A 22858-nucleotide genomic window follows, 5' to 3' on the forward strand; every position below is an offset into this window, starting at 1 on the left:
TCACGAAGACCCTGCGCTTTGCTGATAAAGGCAAGTGCAGCCAATTAACCTTTAATTGACTTCAGCCCCAACCCCCTATCCTTTTGGTAAATGCAAAATTGCATGATATGTGCCACAGGGACAGGCCAGCTATCAGGAAGCCCGGCCTTGCTCCTAAACACCCGCAACTGTAGGACTGCCCTCTCATAGGCTTTTCAGGTACTCTGCGCCAAGGCTCATCGAATTGCCCTACTGGCTTCAGCCTCCCAAGCTGCCAAAGTTCCTGAGGCATTCGCGCTGGCTGCAGATCCGCCTCCAGAGCAAGTTGGCGAAAACACTCGATCTGTTGGCGAGATAGAGCGTCCGCCACCCCATTGCACACTCCAGGAACATGCCTTGCCAGAAATAGAATGCTAAACCAAAGGCACCGCAATGTAAATGCTTGTACCAAATTCATAACCAATGCAGTCTTGGATGACAAGGAGTTGATAACATGTACAACCGCCATGTTATCACACCAGAAATGAACCTTATAATTGGCCAGCTGCTCCCCCCAAAGCCAAACAGCTACTACAATTGGAAAGAACTCCAAAAATGTGAGGTCCTGCTGGCCAACCACTCTGTGGGCCATTGCTCTGCACACCAATGTCCCCGAAAATATACTCCAAATCCGGTGGCACCTGCCATGTCAGACAATATCTGGAGCTCAGCTTCAATCTTTAAATCATCCCACCAGAATGAAATCCCATTGAAGGATTCCAGAAATTCCTCCCACACCTCTAAATCCTTCCGCATGCCAGCGGTCACTCGAACTCTATGGTGTGGGAGCCGCATGGACCCCATAGCGTCACATAGCCATCTCAAGAAGGCCCTCCCCAGGCCACAACTTTGCACACAAAGTTGAGGTGCCCCACAACCTGCTGGAGCTCAAGCAGTGACACCCTGCGCTGCTTCTTAAGAGAAGCCCCGCCCAGAAGTGCGCAGATCTTTTTCGACTCTCGAAGTGGAGAGCCGCGTTGGGAGTCGCTCGGTTGGGCCTGGAACATTGAGCGGTCGGCTAGGCGTAGTGGGCAGTATACCCGGGCAGCCCCGACACCATGCCCAGAAGCAGATTCCTGGATGGCCGGGATGACAATCCAGTCTTCCCTCCTTCCGGGTAGGCAACGGCAGCCCCCCAGCCTATCGCTGGCGATGCCAGCCAGCTGGGAAGGGGCCGATATATAAACAAATTAAGGGTTTGTGTTGGCTCGTCAGTTCTCTAGGGTGAGTCATCATATATCAATAGATATTTAAACAACTGGGTGAGAGAGACAGCAAAACAGATAAGAATAAAAGGGACTGCTCAGCTGAGAAAAAGGGGTGGAAAGGAAGCCCAGGAATCATTATAGTGTCACATTCATTTTCCCTTCAAGTTATTTTCTTTAATTTTTCTTTAATTGTGTAACAAGGTTTCAGTCCTAGCTCCTGGCCAGCATATTCCTCTTTTCTTCCTGCTAGTTGAGGTAAGGCTTCCTGTCTCTTTCTACATTACTTTACTATGGTGGTAGAAAGCGCTGTAAAGTCACAGCTGATTGTTGGTGACTCCATAGGGTTTTCAAGGCAAGAAACATTCTGAGATGGTTTGACATCACCTCATGGGTTGGTAATGACCTGGTGTTTTACCTTTTTATCGTCCCTTAAACATCTTGGGCACCATCCAAAAATGAATTATCACCTGTCCTTACCTTTGAAAATGGCATGGAATGCACTACAGGTTGTAAGCATGCCAGTGTAAGATCATTTCCATGACCAATAACCTCTCAGCAAACATGACATACTTGTCTTCACATAGACAATTTTTTGTGTAACTTACCTCAGGGTAAAAAAAGTTTCAAATGGTAAAAGGCATTTAGAGACCAAGAAACAGAATATGCTGAAAGCAAGAGAAAACAACTCAGGCCACACATGATGTTTGTACTTGCCAAACTCTTCTAGTGTGTTGATTGACTATGGAAACTAAGCTTCTGTCAACTTTTGTAACTCTCTGATTTAAGGGTATCTGTCTACTGGTGTTGAAAAATAGCTTGCTGATTCTTTGACTACTGGAAAAGGTGTTTTAGTTTTCTTTATCTAAGTGAATAAAGCTTTCTTCTATCAACAGAAGGTTCAAAACAATATACTGCTGCATTCCCCCAATTAGACTGATGTAGAAAATCATTCCTAAAGCATCCACTAAGGGGAGTGTGATTCTGGACTGGCCTTTCTGGTTTCTATGACAACCGAGGGGAGTACAGTCTTCCAAGCTAAGCACTCAGCGAAGCAGTGCTGGGTTACATAGCTGCTCCGAATCTGCTGGATTTGATGGAGCAGCAAGCCTGCCTGTTTCCCATTTTAAAACACCTTGATGCTTTCAAGCTCAGTAAATCACTACAGTCAAGATCTCTTATATGAAGATGGTTCACCACTCGGGTTCTATTCAGTCATTTAAACAGCAAAAAGGTCAGTAGGAGTCTTTTGTCTCTCAAGCAACGTGTGTTAAATCATTTGGTCTGCATGCCCTTGCAGTATTCTCATACTCTAGCACAGCCGCTGCTGAAAACATTCAGCGCTCGATGCAATGCAGCCGCTTTTTAAACTCTTACAGTAAGTTAAAATGCTCTTTACTTGAGACCCTTGAAATGGTTCTTTGGGGGAAAGAAATCCCTCCACCACCTGAAACATTTTTTTTTCTGGGTGTCAAAAGAAGATTCAAGCTACATACTAGTAATCGGTCAGAGATCTGTTTGTCACAGGGAATTCTTTCTTATGCAATTACAAAGCTCATTGCAGTGCTGAGATAAAGAGTCCGATGTTGCAGTCATTCAGTGTGGCAGAATTCTTCCTGTCTTATTTTTATATAATGAGATGAAATTTGCCTTAGCAAATTGTTGGAGTAATGAGAATATATCTTTTTTCTGCCTCACAAGCCTGCTCATACCAGTGCTGGATTCTAGAAACATCTTCTGTAACTAATCAATTAAAGTTTATTCAAAATTTTACCCTGACTGTGTTGGATAAACTACTGAGCTGCTCTCTTCTTTAAAAAACAGTAATCATATTCCCGGTGTGAGAGGGAAAACTGATGGATGGAGAAGACTTTCAAAGTGAAGGGTTTTGTCTGAATGACCTTATATTATAGCCTACCCCTGTATTTGCAGCTGCGTTTTAAAATTTGAATTTAGTTTTGTTTTTTTTTGCTACTTGCAATGCATTGCAGCTGTATTGTTATTAATGTCCCTGGTAATTTTGTAGTATATAAAGTGCTGTTTCTTCACAAGAAGCAATGAGTGACTGTTCCCATTTTTATGGATGAAGGTTGTGGGATGCTAACCAGCATATGGCCTTCAGCAAGGTTGTACAGTTAAGAACAGATCCCCCCAACTTCAAAACTAACTGTCAAGCCATACTGGTTCTTAGGTTTCCCCCCCATAGCTATTTACTGAACTTTAATGCCAAAGTGTGTGAGAGAGTCTGTGTGCATATGTGCTTTCAGTAGCTCCATGGGATACTTTTCCAGACTTTGTATGGAAATGTTAACTGGATTTGAGAATAACCATTGCGAATAACCATACTTCCTGTTTCCAAGTTTCCTGGAGTTATATTAGAAAATCTTATTCTCAAACAATCATCAACTTATTTAAGTTCTTCCTGTACTGTCATAACTAGATCCATCCAACCATTAATGTGATAATAGGCAGAGAATTTGTGTGAGCTGGAGGCTACTTTGAACAGGTGACTAGAAAAGCATCATATACATACGGCCATCATAACTTACTGAGGAGAACATCCAGAACATAACACTGTAAATGTTAGTTTTAATTTTGAGAGTTTTAATTATAATGGTTTTAATTAGCAAGTTATACATTGTACTGATATGTTTTATTGTAAGTTTTATATTGTAATTTTGTATTTGTTATATGTTGTGAGCCACCCTGAACTTGCTGTGGCGGGGAGGGCAGGATATAAATAAAATATTATTATTATTATTATTATTATTATTATTATTATTATTATTATTATTATTATTATTATTATTTTCTAAATACATTATTTTCTAAATAAATTAATAAATTTGATCTCCTCGAGATTTAGTTTCAAACTAGGCTAATTATTGTTTGAGTTGCCAACTTTTTGTTAAAAAAGGGTTGTTTCTGTGCCTTTTATAATTCCATGAATGACAAACAGAAATTCAGCAGGCAAATCATTTCCCTGCAATTTTAATCTTCAACCTAAAGAAAAAACTACCTGATGAATATTTATCAGGCATATTTAAAGACATAGGAGCTCTTGCAATGAAGTGTTGGCAACTGTAAACATTATTTCTTTACTGTATAATTGAAATAATAAATTCTGTGTTTATTTTCCTGAATGTATAACATTCTATATGAAAAAAGTTTAAGAAAATTAACAGCAGTTTTAAAGCAGTCAGTTAAAACTTAATTAAAGCATAATACATATTAAAAATACACCAGCTATCAAGTGGTGGAATCATGTATCATAAAATGAATTCTAAAAAGGCTGCACAATGGTTCCCAAAGATGATGAGTTTTGAGATCAGTTTTCCTAGTGACGAAGAATATGAAACTAGTACAAAGATCATTTTTCTTAAGCTTTATGGTAAACATTTTTTCTACCTAGATGAAAAACTTTTCAGTTTGCTTCCTTTTCTTATTCCATTCTCAAACTACAGTTTTCTCAAACTATAGTTTCTAAAATAAAGGAAATGTGAGATTCTAAATGTGCATACTTCTAAACCCTACTGAGTGCAATTTGACTTCTTCCTGAATAAATATATTTAAGAACACTACCTTATTTTCAGGCCGTGTACAAGCTCATTTCTTTTGCTCCACTGTCTAATCAAACACATTTTGCAAATTTTTGAAGAGCTGCAAAACTCACAACCTGGGAGCAGAGATAATAATGGTATCAGTGTGTGCTCAATGTATATTAATGTATCTATCTCTATATTTCAATTTTCTTGGGAGGAAAAACCTGTATCAAGCAAGTTTTGAGTCCATGTTGTTATGTGCAACATATCTATAGACCAGGTAGCCAAAATTTATGGAAACTCATTCAGCATTCATTATTTTGTATAGGATGCCTAGATATAAAGGAAGACATTGGTTTTAATAGCTGCAGTCATCGTTGATTTCTGAATTTAAGAATGATTCATTTACTAAGATGTCTTGGTTCCAGAATAAAGGATGCTTTATGAGACTCTCAGCTCCCCATAGCAAATATCTACAGAATATGTTTAATAGACACCAGTTTGACTTATGATATTATTAGGTACCATAATTATTAACAGAAGTTAATTATTATGCATGGTTACAATGCATGGTTATAGGATGGGAGAGACTTGTCTTAGCAGTAGTATGTGCGAAAAGGATCTAGGGGCCTTAGTGGATCATACGCTGAACATGAGTCAACAGTGTAATGCGGTGGCTAAAAAGGCAAATGCAATTTTGGGCTGTATCAACGGAAGTATAGTGTCCAGATCACATGATGTGATGGTATCGCTTTACTCTGCTCTAGTAAGACCTCACCTGGAGTTTTGTGTTCAGTTTTGGGCACCACATTTTAAGAAGAATATAGACAAGCTGAAACGGGTCCAAAGGAGGGTGATGAAGATGGTGAGGGGTCTGGAGACCAAGTCCTATGAGAAAAGGCTGAAGGAGCTGGGGATGTTTAGCCTTGACAGGTAATATGATCGTCATCTTCAAGTACTTGAAGGGCTGTCATATAGAGGATGGTGTGGAGTTGTTTTCTGTGGCCACAGAAGGTAGGACCAGAACCAATGGGTTGAAATTAAATCAAAAGAGTTTCCAGCTCAACATTAGGAAGAACCTCTTGACCGTTAGAGAGATTCCTCAATGGAACAGGCTTTCTCGGGAGGTGGTGGGCTCTCCTTCCTTGGAGGTTTTTAAACAGAGGCTAGATGGCCATCTGACAGCAATGAAGATCCTGTGAGTTTAGGGGGAGGTGTTTGTGAGTTTCCTGCATTGTGCAGTTGGTTGGACTAGATGAAGAAGAAGAAGTATTGGATTTATATCCCGCCCTCCACTCCGAAGAGTCTCAGAGTGGCTCACAATCTCCTTTACCTTCCTCCCCCACAACAGACACCCTGTGAAGTAGGTGGGGCTGAGAGGGCTCTCACAGCGGCTGCCCTTTCAAGGACAACCTCTGCCAGAGCTATGGCCAACTCAAGGCCATGCTAGCAGGTGCAAGTGGAGGAGTGGGGAATCAAACCCGGTTCTCCCAGATAAGTATCCGCACCCTTAACCACTACACCAAACTGGAGGCCCCTTCCAACTCTATGATTCTATAAGTGTCTGAGTGTATGGAACAATTGATGTGCTAATAATACTTACCATTCATATAGTACTTATTGTATTGTATTTGTATTGTCCTTCACACACATTATCATGACAATAGCCATTGAGGGTAAGTTTGAACTATTATTGCACATGGGAAAAGTGGCTTTAAAAGGCCAACTTGTGAGTTTGTGGCAGAAACAGCACTTGAGCTGGAGATGGAATACTGCATTTCTTATGGAATACAGCTCCTTAGCCATGTTACACCAGCTCCTTAAATAGTCACTCAGATGCCTAAAAGTCTTTATTTGTTGTGGAAAATAACTTTCCAGTAAATCTTCCTGAAAAAACTTCCCGTGACTGGGTAATTCATCAGTTTTTAAAGGTCAATAGAGAGCCAGTTTGGTGTAGTGGTTAAGTGTGCAGACTCTTACCTGGGAAAACCAGGTTCGATTCCCCACTCCTCCACTTGCACCTGCTGGCATGGCCTTGGGTCAGCCATAGCTCTGGCAGAGGTTGTCCTTGAAAGGGCAGCTGCTGTGAGAGCCCTCTCCAGCCCCACCCACCACACAGGATGTCTGTTGTGGGGGAGGAAGGTAAAGGAGATTGTGAGCCGCTCTGAGACTCTTTGGAGTGGAGGGCGGGATATAAATCCAATATCTTCATCTTCTTTTTCCATGGATGTACTTCTTGACTAATCACTGAATAGTGATATTCCCTTAAACTCAGGATCTATTAGCATGATGTTCCCAGTCCACCCTGAGGACACTGATGGAAATGTACATTACATTGGGAATTCATAGGTGAAACATATGGTGCAATCAGACATGCAGGTTGCCACAGCAGCATCCCATGTTTGGAAAAGCCACTCAATTTTGGGCCACTCTGTAACAATCAGACAGTGGTCAGTAAGCTGGCATCATAGTGCTGTGGGCCCATGGTTGGCCATTCACATCAGCAATGTGCCGTAACCATGGACCCGCAGGGAGTGTTGCTTTTGACCCAATCCCAATGTGCATGAACAGGAGCAGACAAGCTCACAAGCACTCCTTGGAGTGAGGTTGGAGGGGGGGAAGGATGTGCTGAAATGATCTCATCGCTCATGTGGAGTGATCATACATTTCCATGGTGTGCTGGGGTGATCAGACATCCAGAAACCCACCATGGAAGTGTTTCTGGGGTAGCTACAAGGAATTTGCCAGTGCCTATTTAATCTGTTTGGGAGTCGTCACAGCACAAGGTAAGGATGAGTGAGGCATGGGGACCAGATCTCTGTGTGTGACCATGCCCATTTAAATCTGGAGGGGAAGGGTGGCTATGGCAGACCTAACTGCTCATCTGATTGCATCTTTAGATTCCCAAGCATTTAGAGGCGTGATTCACAACAGAAATATAGCATACTGGGAGAGGAGTCTTGACTGTCCGCCCATACCATTTTCCTGGCCGCAGATTAACCCAGGGAACCAATATTGTCCCACTATGTAAACTTACATAGAACTGATTGGTAACAGGGGATCCTGGTACTCCTGAGGAGGGTAAAGTATAGCGGTGGGAACAGGCATAAATACAAAGGAAGGAGACTGAGATATGGAGAAGCTCAGCCTCCTTCCAGCCTGTTTCTCATCCCAACGGTAACAGGTAGTGGGGCCAGGTTGAACTACTTGCCAGGTCCATAAATAATAAGACCTCAGTCCTATCGGACTTCCTGCTTGAGCAGGATATGGTCTTGGCCTGTGTGACTGAGACCAGGTACTCAGTCTTTCACCAATCTTGGACTAGCAGGCAGGGGGGGGGGGGATGGCTCTATTTACACATGAGGTTTACTCCTTCTGGGCTCTCCTGCCTCCAGAGATCAATGGCATTGAATGTGCTGGTCTGGCATGGTATGCCGGGGAGGGTTTGGCTGTCTGATTGGTGTACCATCCACCTAACGTACCAGCCAGTGCCTTACCATCCCTGTTGGAGGTCATAGCAGGCTGGGCACTGGAACATCCAAGGCTTCTGGTCTTGGGTGATATCAGCATCTATGCTGATGACACGAGCTCCATTCAGGCAGCGAACCTAGTGTCATCCATGGCAGCACTAGGACTCTCCCAATATGTAACAACTCCCACTCACCAGGCTGGGCACATGCTGGATTTGATCTTTGTGGCAGGGGTTTCAGTGGTCCGGATTACTGCTGAGGCAGTGCCATAGTTGAACCACTATATCTTGAAGACCTGTATGGATATTTCACCTCAAACCTGTTTAGGCGGAAAGCATATTTTAGCTTGCCCATGGAGTCAAATGGACCTTATGCAGTTCCAGATTGTTCTGCGGGATCCCTGGCCTCCTGGCAACTCATTGGATGCCTTAGTAGAATCCTGGCATTACTGGCTTTCCACAGCTATCGATGAGATCACTCCCTGAAGTTCTCTATGCCCCCATTCAAAGCTCATGCTGTGGTACAACCTGGAACTGCGGCTGATGAAACAGAGGCTCAGATGACTAGAGAGGCAGTGGTGACATACTTGGGACAAAGCGACTAGAACATCTTATAGGTCATTTATGAGGACCTATGAGATGGCAGTCAAAGCTGCAAAGAAGGCTGACTTTGCAGCTGGGATTGCATATGCAAATTCTCGCCCAGCACAATTGTTTAGCATAATTCAGTCTCTTATAACCCTGTCACGAGGCAGACCGAATGTTAGGGAATTGGATATAGACTGTGAAGCTTTTGCAACTTTTTTCACAGATAAGGTCTTGTCACTTTGCCACAACTTTCCTGCCACATTTGAAACAGTATGTGAATTTTAAGACTCCATGCCTGTCTTCTAGTCTGGTTTTCGGTTGCTTCACTCCACTCAGCCTGGAGGAAGTTGACAGGATTCTCTCTACTGTGTGCCTGACAACATCTGAGCTGGATTCTTCCCCATACTGGCTGACCAAGGCTTGCTGGATGGAGTTACAGCAACCTTTGTGAGACATCGTAAATAGATCCCTCCTTGAAAGACTTTTTCCTACACCTCTTAAGGAGGCAGTGGTCCATCCTTTCCTAAAAAAAAATCATTGGACCCAGCTGAATTGGCGAACTGTCAGCCAGTGTCGAACCTACCCTTTAGGGTAAGGTCATTGAGAGGGCAGTGGTGCTACAGCTTCCATGTTAGATCCCCATCAGTCTGATTTATGCCCAGGCCATGGGAAGGAGACAGTACTGGTTGCCTTCATAGATGACCGCCAGTGACATCTGGATCGAGGCAGTTCAACGGTACTGATGTTGGACTTATTGGCTGCATTTGACACAGTCAGCCATCAATTACTGACCCACCACCTTGCTGACACAGGGATTCAGGGGTCTGCCTTGCAATGGCTTTCCTCTTTCCTTCAAGGTCAGGGACAAAGGGTGGTGATTGGGGGACAATTGTCCCAGAGACACCCGCTTGTTTGTGGTGTGTCTCAGGGGGTGGTGCTCTCCCCAATGTTGCTTAACATCTACATGCACCTCCTTGCTCAGATTGCCTGGAGGTATGGGCTGGGGTGCCATCAGTAAGCATATGACACCTAGCTCTATCTATTGTTGGATGGCCAGTCTGACTGTGTCCCAGAAAATCTGAACCTGGCACTGCAAGCCATGGCAGGATGGCTCAGGCTGAGTTGACTGAAACTGAATCCGATGAAGACAGAGGTCCTTTGCCTGAATCATGGTGGTCCTGGCAGAGAGATTCCCCTACTGGCTTCTGATGGGGTGCCACTTGTGAAGGTGCCCAAGGTCAGAAGCCTGGGGGTACTACTGGAACCTTTGTTGACAATGGAAGCCCAGATAGCAGCCACTGACAAATCTGCCTTCTATCATCTTAGGCGGATAAGGCAGTTGGCTCCCTTCCTCAAGCACAACAATCTGGCAACTGTGATCCATGATATGGTCACCTTGAGATTGGACTACTGTAATGCCCTCTACATTGGGCTGTCCTTGTCCCAAATCCAGAAGTTGCAGCTAGTGCAGAATGTGGCAGCCAAACTGTTACTGGGGCTCTCCATGTGGGAGCCTGGTCTGTGAGTGCTGCACTGGCTGCCTGTGGCATTCTGGATTCGCTACAAGGTGCTGGTTATTACCCTTAAAAGCCCTATATGGCCTGGGACCTGTCTACCTGAGGGACCGCCTTTCCCCATATGTTCCCCAGAGGATACTTTGACCAGGAGTTCAAAATCTATTATCAGTCCCCAGGCTGAAAGAGGCACATGCAAGAGCCTTCTCTGTTCCCACCGCTTATTGGTGGAATTACCTTCCAGGAAACATCAAGAGCCTTGCAGGACCTTACTCAGTTCCACAAGGCCTGTTAGACAACATTATTCCCTTTGGCATTTGATTGTTAACTTTGGAATCTGATAAAAGGATTACATCAAATCTGCTATGTTACCATCAAGACCAATAGATATGACTGGTGCCTGATTACATGAATGCTGTGTATTTATTTATTATTTTACTGAAATAGCACCTAAGTGTCATTTGGCCGAGGACCTGCGTACCTTAGGGACCGCCTCTCTCCATATATTCCCCAGAGAGCACTGAGATCTAGCTCCCAAAATCTTTTAAAAATCCCTGGACCAAGGGAGGCCAAATTGAAAACAACTCAAGAGCAGGCCTTCTCAGTAACGGCTCCTCACTGGTGGAACCAATTACCAGCGGAGGTTCAAGCCCTGCGGGACTACAATCAGTTCCGCAGGGCCTGTAAAACCACCCTTTTTCAAATGGCCTTTCAAGACTGAATCTTGAAATGACATCCAGCCATCTGACATACATCCGATAGGTTTTGTATTATAGCACCTTAATTGTAAGTGTAATGGTTTTAATTAATTAATTAATTTATTTATTTATTTAATGGATTTTAATGTATTTTACTGTATAATGTATTGTAATCATGGTACTCTCCATGTCTGTGAGCCGCCCTGAGCCTGCCTCGGTGGGGAGGGCGGGATACAAATAAAAATTATTGTTGTTGTTATTATTATTATTATTATTATTATTATTATTATTATTATTATTATTTTAGTCTAATGTTTTATGTTGTTTTTATCATGAATTGTGAGATGCCCTAAGCCTGCTTTGTTGGGGAGGGCAGGATATACCGTATTTTTCGCACCATAATGTGCTCCAGACCATAGGACGCACCTTCCTCCTGGGGGGCGATCTGTTGCCTCCGCCTCCGATCCCAGTGCTTCCCCCGCGCCTGCCTGCCTGGCTCCAGCTTCTTCCAGCAAGCGCTGGGATTGCTCCACGCTGCCCCCACCGCAAACCCAGCGCTTTGCGAGCGCCAGCTGTGGAGAGGGCAGCGTGCTTCCTCCGTGCCTGTCTGCCTGGCTCAGCTCTGACGCTTACAGCAAGTGCCAGGATCGCTCCCTCCGCCCTCCGATCCCGGTGCTTGCTGTAAGCATCAGAGCTGAAGCCAGGCAGACAGGCACGGAGGAAGCACGCTGCCCTCTCCACAGCTGGCGCTCGCAAAGCGCTGGGTTTGTGGAGGGGGCGGGTGCTTCCTCCTTGCCTGTCTGCCTGGCTTCAGCTCTGATGCTTACAGAAAGCGCCAGGATCAGAGGGCAGAGGGAGCGATCCTGGTGCTTGCTGTAAGCGTCAGAGCTGGAGCCAGGCAGACAGGCACGGGGGAAGCGCCGGGATCAGAGGCAGAGGCAGCAGATCGCCGCCTCCCCCCCCCCGAGGAAGGTAGGTACCTTCGCTCCATAAGATGCACACACTTTCCCCTCCACTTTTTTTTTGGGGGGGGGAAGTGCGTCTTATGGTGCGAAAAATACGGTAAATCAAAAAAACTAACTAACTAACTAACTAACATATAGCCACAATGGGTGAAATAGGCGCTTCCCATGGCCATTTTAGGTCAGAAAACACCATGTGAGTAAGGCATCAAGCTCCCTCTCCTCTTGCACCATAATCCAAATCCAAATTGGGTCCCACACATCAGTGAATCAAGTCTGACCAAAGATCCCCTACCACATGTCTGCTAGGCAGTCTTTGGGATACACCCAGAGACAGAGCTGGGAATGAAGTATTATGTAGTTAGGTCCTCAGATGTTGAAGGGAATCAAACCTACAAATTAAAAACAAAAGGTAGTCCCCTGTGCAAGCACCAGTCATTTCCAACTCTGGGGTGACGTTGCTTTCACAATGTTTTCACAGCAGACTTTTTATGGGGTGGTTTGCCATTGCCTTCCCTAGTCATCTACACTTTCCCCCCAGCAAATGGGTACGCATTTTACCAACCTTGGAAGGATGGAAGGCTGAGTTAACCTCGAGCCGGATACCTGAACCCAGTTTTTGCCGGGATCAAACTCAGGTCTGGAGCAGAGCTTAGAACTACAATACAGCAGCTGTACCACTCTGCGCCACAGGGCTCTTCAAACATACAAATATGGACTAATAAATCATATTTTATTTATTTATTGCCTGTTGAAATGGCCATGCCCTAGAGTCTGTTGACCTGACCGTGATTTTTCCCCCAAAAACAAACCAAAAACCTAGTTCCACAACCCACTGCAAGGTGAGATTGTAGAAGACACAGTGGTATTTATGCTACCTTTTCTGTTAACTTTTGAGGCAGTTCTACCGGCTGTTGTTCATTCAAAAATTTTATTGGAATGAAATAGAGAGGAAAATTTAGATGTGTAATTAAATGGGAAATAAATTTATGCATATAATTAAACCCTAAATTGAGACAAATAACCCAATTCTATCTCTTTTGCTTTTTGTGCATTTCTGAGCTCTTCATGTAACAATGTACATTTACATTTCCATAATGCATGCAAAAGCCTGCCCTAAATTCTACTTTATGTAAAATCTGTGATAATCTCCTAGAATGGCCAACTGCTTCACAGATGTGTTCCCTATGATTCAGCTTCGGGGGGAGGGATGGGGGAGAGGTTGGAAAGCAACTTTTATAAGCCCTTTTTATATTTTTAATTGTTCTGTTTCACTGATACTTTTTTTGAAAAAAGTTTAATTGGCTTGCATGCCATTGCTACAATTTTTACTCTTCTCTTGCTTTAGGCTTGCTGCAAAACTTCCAAGTTGGTTGAGTTCCAATCCATGGTGGTATTCAAATGCAATTTTTGGGGTACTGTACTCTACACAAAACAAAATTCTCAACTATGAGTTAACAGTTGGAATCCAAGTTTATGCAGATTATTTAAACATCTGTTTACAGAGGGGTACACATTTGAACATTGTGGTGAATGGGAGCTTGGTCAAGCTGGAAGTTTTGCAGCAAGTTCTGGACAGGAAGGAACTTTGATATATAAAGAGGCAGGTGGCAAATGAAAGCAGAGCAATAAACTGTGTTATGCCTAATCAGAGTTTAATTGCAGCTAATTTTAACTGCAGCCAATGGCTTACATCCATGGTGGAGTGTTTCTGCCCACAGAGCATGACTTTCTCACCTTCTCCCTCCCACAGCAGCCAGAAATAATGCTGTTCTGGAGGACAAGAGCAGCATTTTAAGTAGTAGCAGGAGGGCAAGGTGAGAAAAATGAGCTCCATGGAACCAAAGTATTGTCTCATTATAAAAGATGATGACAAGCCATTCTTTTGCCCTTGCACCCCTCCATGAATCCATTGCATGGGTTTACCAAGTTTATTAAAATTAGTTGAGCTACGGTATCACTAATTAAATGTTAACATTTAAAGGAGCAGGCTGTGCTTGGCAACCTAACCATGGCTTTGTTTTGTATAGTAAATCCACCCTGGTTCCGAATTCTTCCAATAGCATGTGCTGAGAAGTACCAAGCCCCATCCATATTCTCTGATGTGCTATAAAGCCACTGCCAGGGCTTTTTTATAGAAGGAAGGAAAGGAAAGGCCCCCTGTGCAAGCACCAGTTGTTTCCAACTCTGGGGTGACGTTGCTTTCACAATGTTTTCATGGCAGTCTTTTTACGGGGTGGTTTGCCATTGCCTTCCCCAGTCTTTTACACTCCCCCCCCCCCCAGCAAGCTGGGTGCTCATTTTACTGACTTCAGAAGGATGGAAGGCTGAGTCAACTTGGGCCGGCAATCTGAATCCAGCTTCCGCCGGAATCGAACTCAGGTCATGAGCAGAGAGTTCAGACCACAGTACTGCAGTACTGCTGTTTTACCACTCTGTGCCACGGGGCTGCTTTGTAGAAGGAACTACTTTGCATATTAGGCCACACCCTCCTGATGTAACCAATCCTTCAAGAGTCTACAGGGCTCTTAGTACAGGACCTACTGTAAGCTCCAGGAGCTTATAAAACTACATTTATAAAACTACAGGTAGTTAGTTGTTTCAATCTGAGATAGATTGGTTACCTATATTGTATCAAGTACTTATTAGGATTATATTGCAGTTCAGGTACAGAATGGTCATATGTATGAACAGGGCTTTTTTTGTAGCAGGAACTCCTTTGCATATTAGGCCATACATCCCTGATGTAGCCAATCCTCCAAGAGCTTACAGGGCGTTTAGTACAGCATCTACTGTAAGCTCCAGGAGGATTGGCTACATCAGGGGTCTGTGGCCTAATATGCAATGGAATTCCTGCTACAAAAAAAGCCCTGTGTATGAGTAAACTACCCTTAGTATCATTCTCTCAAATACCACTATTCACCCTATTAAGGCAAACATTTACATATTTAAATCAATATCTATTTCCTCGACATCATAAACTAATTTCCCATATGGCATGGAGGAGGGAGGGATCAAGGATCTTCAGCCTCTTAACCTCCCCCATCACTTGCTCCAGGAAAGTGAGTAGACAAGAGATCTCCATTGCTCAAGATGTATGCTTGTAAGCAATTCCATTCTCATTTTGGAAACAGCTTTCTTCTGTAGGCTGCCACCACTCAGGGCATCCTAAGCTCTTTGTTCCCCACCCCCATCCTTGTGCTCTGAGTCACTTAAAACATGTGAGCATGTGCTTGATTGCATCCAAGGAAACTAGGTTCCTGGGAAAGAGATTCAGTGCAATCAGTGCACCTTATCAGAAAAGGCTTTAATTCTACAAACTACAACACAGATGAGATTGGTTAATGTCAGCATAAAGCTGGAAGTGGGCAGAGGACCAAAAAGTAAACTCAAAAGGGAATAGTTGGGCATGATGTTACCTAGGCATTCTTTCCATGAAAAAATGAGTTTATAATGGCAAAGACTTAACAATGATAGATCTCCAGCCTCGGCACAGCATAAACCTTTTCTCAGTCCTGTCCCTCCACACTTTGGTGCACTTTTCCCAGACAGACTCTTTGCCTCTCAGCTAGGAGGGGCTCTGAGGGACCAGTCCTCACTTTGTGGGGTTTGCTTCCCAAGTCCACATTTCCCAATTTCACAGTGTTTCATACCATTACTTTTTAGGGCTTGGAGATAAAGATATTAACCTATCCACCCTGGCTCCCTGCTGACAACTTAGCCATCTGGTACATGTTCCTTCCAGTTCTCACACATTGATCATAGTATAGGTCACTACCTCCCTTTGTCATTGTAACATAAGGCTTTTAGTGGCAGAGTTCACATTTTCCTAAGGCAAAGAGCTTTTCATCCATGACAGGAGGCTTTAACCTTTCCATTCCTTGTGTCATGGTCCTGAGGGCCCTGCATGCTTGTTTACTTTAGGGAAACTCAAGGAATCCTCCCTCCAAACCTTTCCTTGCTGAATTCTATAAGTTGACAGGTATTAGCAGACTAATTTCCCTTCCCATTAACTAACTTTAAGCTGCTCCTTATATTCTTTATAATTAAAGTAACTTTTGTGGGGTGAGAAGTGGTCCATTAGATAATTTACAATTACATGTTTTGCATATTTGGAGCCAGCATTCAGGTACCTAGGGACCCATATATTGATCTGGTTTTCCTGTTTTCATGACTGCCATGAGAGCCACTAGCCTTGTTATTATAATGAATGATTAGGGGCTAGGGTTGCCAACTCTGGGAAGTTTGGGGTGGCTCCTGCAGATGGTGGAGTTATGGGAAAGACAGGACATCAGTGGAGTATAATGCCATAGAACTCACACTCCAAAGCAGCCATTTTTCCTAGGAACTGATGTCTAGAGATCGGTTGTCATTCCAGGATAACTCCAGGCCTCACTTGTAGGATAGCAGCATTAATCACCTGGAGGATGGCAACCCATGAAGTATCATAGGAGGATGGAGCAATTTGAAAATTCCACCTTAACCCTCAAAATTTCCTCCTTCAAAATGTTATTTCTGTGGGTTTAGCAAACTCCTCCATCCTTTTCCTTTAACTGGCTGGCAACCACTTTCAAAATTGCATCTCTTCTGGAGCATTTTCCATTCTTATCAGGCTGGTGTTTTAAGCCATGTGTTCCTTTTGGTTAGTTACAGGTAATATATTGCTTCATATTTAGGGATGCTAAAGTCTAGGTGGCACCTGGAATCCTCCCACTTTTACAATCAATTTCCAGATGACCAAGATCAGTTCTCCTAGGAATAAATGACTGCTTTGTAGGCTGTTCTCTATGACATTATACCCTACTGGGATCTCCCACTTCTCCAAACTCTTCCCTCCCCAGTTTCCTCCCCTCCCCTCCAAACCCTTCATTTTTTCCAACCCAGAGCTGGCAATCCTATTCATATTTGAAGAGTCTCCTGAGTAGATAGAGGCCCCTACCTTGCCCACAGAGGGGCTTGTTTTGCTGCTTTCCTCAGCCACATGGAGCCAGCCACTTTTACTATTAGATGTAGTTCTTACCTGCCTCATCATATGTACATTAATATAAGCTCAACTGTTGTATTACATAAGAGTGCAAAATTTCTCTGGTAATTATTCAGATACTCTCATAGTAGTATCAAAAGATGTTTGCATTTTGAACAATTTCTAAATTGCACTTTGATTTTTGCATAAATTGCAACTGCATTTTGATTTTTGCATAAACATAGCTCATTTCAAGATGGGCCACAAATACCTATCATATCCTATTGGATATTTAGTCCCCCGACTCCCACAGTGTTTATTTCATACAAGGCTTCAGAAAATTGTCTATCAAAATGTAATGGGGTGATATAACAAAGTTACTACTTAGATTACATCTAAAGCAGGACCTTATAGGGCAGTCCTAAGCAGAGCTGTCTTCAATTGACTGAGATGGATTTAACTTTGCTTGAGAATGTGCTGTCAGTTTTCCTACCTAACAAATTAGCCGAAAAGTATATTTCTACCCAAATGCCTGGTGTCCGTTTATGAGAAACAACTGGTTTATATTGAAGCTGATTTTTTAAAAATGTACTGTATGCATCTTGTGTGTGTCTTATCTGGATGAACCGGGTTTGATTCCCTACTCCTCCACTTGCAGCTGCTGGAATGGCCTTGGGTCAGCCATAGCTCTGGCAGAGGTTGTCCTTGAAAGGGCAGCTGCTGTGAGAGTCCTCTCAGCCCCACCCACCTCACAGGGTGTCTGTTGTGGGGGGAGAAGATATAAGAGATTGTAAGCTGCTCTCAGTCTCTGTTTCAGAGAGAAGGGCGGGGTATAAATCTGCAATTCTTCTTCTTCCCTCACTTCATAATATTGGGTTCAAATATTTTGCTTTCAATGGAATATTGTAGATCGGGGTATTGAACTCATTTGTTATGAGGGCCGGATCCGACATAAATGAGACCTTGTTGGGCCAGGCCATGTCAGGTTGGGCCAAGCCATGTCGGGCTGGGCCATGTGTGTACCTATTTAAGATTAGGTAACAGAGAGATAAATTTTATAAAGAACACAGACAAACTCAAATATATATTTTTTAAAAAAACATGCTTAAAATGTTAGCACTCATTGGTCTTAAAGATGCTTTCTTTGTATTTCTCCCATGGGATTCAGGAAACTGGACAAAGGAAGCTCTGGCTCTTTCCTTCCTTCCCCAGGGGATGTGGGGGTGGGAGGAACCTCAGTCAATAGAAGGAAGAAAGGCTTGTCTTAGTAGCTCTGCTGTGCAATTGAGCAAGCCTTGCAAAGCAAGGCGCTATGCAGAAGGAAGCGAGAAAGCAATGCCCTCAGGGTGCCAAGGTTCTTTGATTTGTGTGGCTAGCCAATTAAAGTCACACAGTGAGACAAAATCCAGACAGCAAAAAGAGGTAACAAAAGTTTATTTGAATAAGGAACAACGTACAGCCAAAGGTTCAACTCAGTTGTTCACTGAGCTCCAGTTGTGTTCAAACTTTTATACTTTTCATCACTACTTCCCTTTATATCATTAATCCGAGGTCATCAGGCATGCGCTCTTGGATTTTCTTTGTCTGTAACATTCATTAATCTTACATTTGACAAACAAGATGTTCCTGGCTGATTTTCAACTTTACTGACCTTCTCATCCACAGGTGTGTTGTCAAGACTTCCTCATTAAAAATGAACTGTAACATCTTTCTAGACACTGACCTTTCTGTTAACTCCTATTGGCTACTTTCCCAGATGTTCCATCTCTCATGAACTTACAACCTTCAATTCATATCACAAGTAAAACTTAACTTCCTAGTGAATAATTTTGCTTCTATATATATAAAAACATATAAAAACACTTGTTTATTAAGCATTCTTACAAAATATATGAAAAGAATTGATAATAATACCACATCAGCCATTTATTAGAAAAATTGAACTTTTATATGGATTTCTCTGCTTTAAAATAATAGTTACTGAAAAAAAATATTTTTCTCTCTTGAATACATATTCTTGTTTATTCTCTAATTGATCAGGAAGCCTTTATCTGATTTTTCAGAATATTTATGTCTTATACAAAATGCAAATAAAACACTTTTCTTCTTAACCACATGAGGGCCTTTTTGTATAGAAATCATTTTTACTTCTCCTCATTCTAATTAATTGTCAGCATTTGATCATTTATTTTTCACCTGGTTCAAAAGTTCTAGACAGGAGTCATAAATATTCTGTTAGAAGTATCTTTTCTTGGCAAAAGTTCTAGTGTACTGGCCTTGGCATCTTATCCTAGCTTAATTGACTGAAAATACTTTTCAATGACAAATTGGCAAAGGGAAATATTTTCCTTTGCTTGTTAAAAATAATAATGCTAATTGCAACAGGTTTTTAATTCCTTGCTACCAGTATAGAGTCTTGTGAATTAAACGCTTAAACTGCTTAAACCATGCATTTCCCTAGCTTCAATATAACACAGTATTAAACATTTTAAAGCCTTGTGTTAAATATACAGTAGAGGAAAGCTATTCCACATTTGAGTGCTAATATATCATATTAACTAGCAAAGCCTCTCCTATTGTCTGCTCATTTGGAGACTCTTAATTCAATTAAGAGTCTTTCAATCCATAATGCTCTTTCTTTTAATCCATAATGCTCAAAACTATTATTTTATTAACTTTCTCAGAATCTAGATAGATGATAGATAGATTGATAGATAGATAGATAGATAGATAGATAGATAGATAGATAGATAGATAAATTTATTGTCATTGTTCTCAAAAAAAAGAAAATGAGAGCAACGAAATGAGGTGCTCTTCCACAAACATACCAACGCATCAACACCCCCAAAAAAGGACATATACATAGACCATTTAAATGCATCTAAAAACAAATAACCATTCATAACCCTGCGTTTAGCCTAACCACAGAACTTGGATAGAAGCTGCCCTTGAATCTATTTGTCTTAGCCTTCAACACTCTATATCGCCTGCCTGACGGTAAGATCTCAAATAGCAAGTGGCCCGGATGTGAAGGGTCCCTTAAGATCATTTGTATCTTTCTTTTACATCCCATATTATACAGATCCCCCAATGAGGGGAGAGAACATCCACAAATCTTCTGTGCTCTTACCATCACTCTTTAGAGCACCCTTCTCTCTGCTTCCGTGCAGCTCTCAAACCACACACAGAGGCAATAAGATAAAATGCTCTCAATGGAACTACGATAAAAGGCAACCAGCAGACTCCCTGACAGTTGTTGTGATCTTAAGAGTCTTAAATAGTATAGTCGTTGCTGGGCCTTTTTCTCTAGAGCTAAAGTATTTGCCCCCCATGTTAGATCCTGTTTCATAGTAATTCCCAAAAACTTCCATTCTGTCACCTGTTCTACCATAACACCATCAATAAACAACGGCTGAATGTCCAGACTACTCTTCCTATAATCCACTATAATTTCCTTCGTCTTATTTACATTAAAAATAAGATTATTTACTTTATTCCAGAGGGACAGCTGATGAGCTTCCCTCCTATACGCAGACTCATCATTCTCAGAGATGAGCCCCACTAACGTTGTATCATCTGCATACTTAATGATTTTGTTACTCAGACTACTAGAAACACAATCAGACGTGTAAATAGTGAAAAGAAGTGGACTCAAGACACATCCCTGAGGAGTGCCAGTGTTTAAGATCTTCACGGAAGAAGTATATCCGTCCATTTTAACCCTTTGTGAACAACCTGATAAAAAGTTCAAAATCCACTCACATATAGAGTCCGACAGCTTCAAATCCTTAAGCTTAAACAACAATCTATGGGGTGATATTGTATTAAAAGCAGAGCTAAAATCCACAAACAACATTCTAACATACGTCCCTCTTTTATCCAAATGCGATAAGGCAGTATAAAGGACAGTATTAACAGCATCCTCAGTAGATCTGTTTTTCCTGTAATCTAAACTATAAGCAACAGATTTCTTAGCTAATAAGAACATAAGAACATAAGAGAAGCCATGTTGGATCAGGCCAATGGCCCATCCAGTCCAATACTCTGTGTCACACAGTGGCCAAAAAAGAAAGGAGGTTCACAAGTGGGGCTAGAAGCCCTTCCGCTTTGCCCGCCCCCCCAAGCACCAAGAATACAGAGCGTCACTGCTCCAGACAGTTCCAATAGTATGCTTGGCTAATAGCCACTGATAGATCTCTGTTCCATATTTTTATCCAAACCCCTTTTAAAGCTGGCTATGCTTGTAGCCACCACCACGTCCTGTGGCAGTGAATTCCACATGTTAATCATGGGTGAAGAAGTACTTCCTTTTATTCGTTCTAACCCTACTGCTCAGCAATTTCATTGAATGCCCACGAGTTCTTGTATTGTGAGAAAGGGAGAAAAGTACTTCTTTCTCTACTTTCTCCATCCCATGCATAATTTTGTAAACCTCTATCATGTCGACGTTTCTCCAAGCTAAAGAGCCCCAAGCGTTTTAACCATAATATTAAAATATTATGGGTCATAAGCAACATTTTTGAGCTTTACACTTTAATTCACCACAAACAAAGAAAGGGCATTTTGCCAAGTTACTTTTGTCTGTTCAGAAACTTAAAAGTAATACATTTCCCATTTTGACAACTCATTATCATTGCACTGTATAGCTTGTGGACAGCTAATTAGGCTGACAAAACACAGGTGCTTCTATCTTCTACTGTTGTCAGCTGCTTTCTGGAGGCCCAAAGCCTGCTTCAGGAGATTTCCCAAAGATCTATGAACCAACACTCATTTAGGCCTTGGGCTTACTCTACAGGGAGAAGAAAGCAGATGACAGCCAGTTGTTCAGGGGGGGCTGATAGGAGTCCTCCAGGGGCCTGATTCGGCCCCCAAACTGCATGTTCAACACCCCTGTTAGATAGTCACATCAAACTGTTTTGATCAGGCCTAGGGATCTAAATCTGCTGGTTCCAGTGGTGGGTCCCCAATTTGGAGAGGGCTTTTCCACTGCCAGCCAGCAGGGGAAATCCCACCCCAAAAGTTTCTGAGGTTTCTTGCCCCATTTTTGATAAATATGGAAGTGGCCCGAAAAACTGGAAATGCTTCCCCAGAGCAGCCATTTGAGTGGGGAAGCAGTGAAATCGCTCCCAGGTGCCCTCTGTGCCCCCATACAAAGCTGGTGCCTTGGTATATGCAGGGGCTACAGCAAATGAAACGGAGGCTCAGATGACTAGAGGGGCAGTGATGATGAGCCCACGACGAAGTGACAAGAGCAGCTTATAGGGTATTTAAGAGAACCTATGAGATGGCGGTCAAGGCCACTAAGAAAGTATACTTTACGGCCAAGATCGCGTCTGCAAACTTGTGCCCAGCGCAATTATTTAGAACAATTTGGTCTCTAACTACCCTACCGATGGGTATACAAAATGCTAGGGAATTGGATATCGGCTGCAAGGCCTTTGCGAGCTTCTTCACAGATAAAGTTCTGTCACTCCGCCGCAACCTCCCAGTCACTTTAGAAACAGTAATGGAACTCAAGGCTCCGAGCACGTCTTCTATTCAGTTTTGGATTCTTTCACTCCACTCAGCCTGGACGAAGTTGACAGAATATTCTCTACTGTACGCCCAACTAACTGTAGGCTGGACCCGAGCCCCTCTTGGCTAATAAAAGCTGGCCGTGAGGGGCTATGGGCTCCCCTAAGGGAAATTGTCAACCAGTCCCTTCTTGAGGGGACCTTTCCCCGGCCTCTTAAGGAGGCTGTGGTTTGTCCCCTTCTAAAAAAGCCATCTTTGGACCCAGCTGAATTGGCAAACTATTGGTCAGTGTCCAACTTGCCGTTTTTAGGCAAGATTATTGAAAGGGCTGTTGCAGTGCAGCTTCAGAGTTTTCTGGATGATGCTACCATGCTGAACCCACAAC

General features: G+C 42.8%; 1 protein-coding gene across 2 annotated transcripts in view; it reads left to right on the plus strand.

Moving 5' to 3' along the window:
• The first annotated feature begins 2274 nt into the window (after window positions 1-2274).
• The window catches only part of ANO3 (anoctamin 3), a 328242-nt gene continuing 307658 nt past the window's right edge, over window positions 2275-22858 (plus strand). For both annotated transcript variants that reach the window (XM_060262282.1, XM_060262283.1), the window contains exon 1: window positions 2275-2457. In XM_060262282.1, coding sequence (XP_060118265.1) covers window positions 2406-2457 — 52 coding nt within the window. In that variant the 5' untranslated portion in view covers window positions 2275-2405. The remainder of the gene's footprint in view (window positions 2458-22858) is intronic.

This window comes from Heteronotia binoei, chromosome 21, assembly GCF_032191835.1.
Source record: "Heteronotia binoei isolate CCM8104 ecotype False Entrance Well chromosome 21, APGP_CSIRO_Hbin_v1, whole genome shotgun sequence".
Lineage (NCBI taxonomy): Eukaryota > Metazoa > Chordata > Lepidosauria > Squamata > Gekkonidae > Heteronotia > Heteronotia binoei.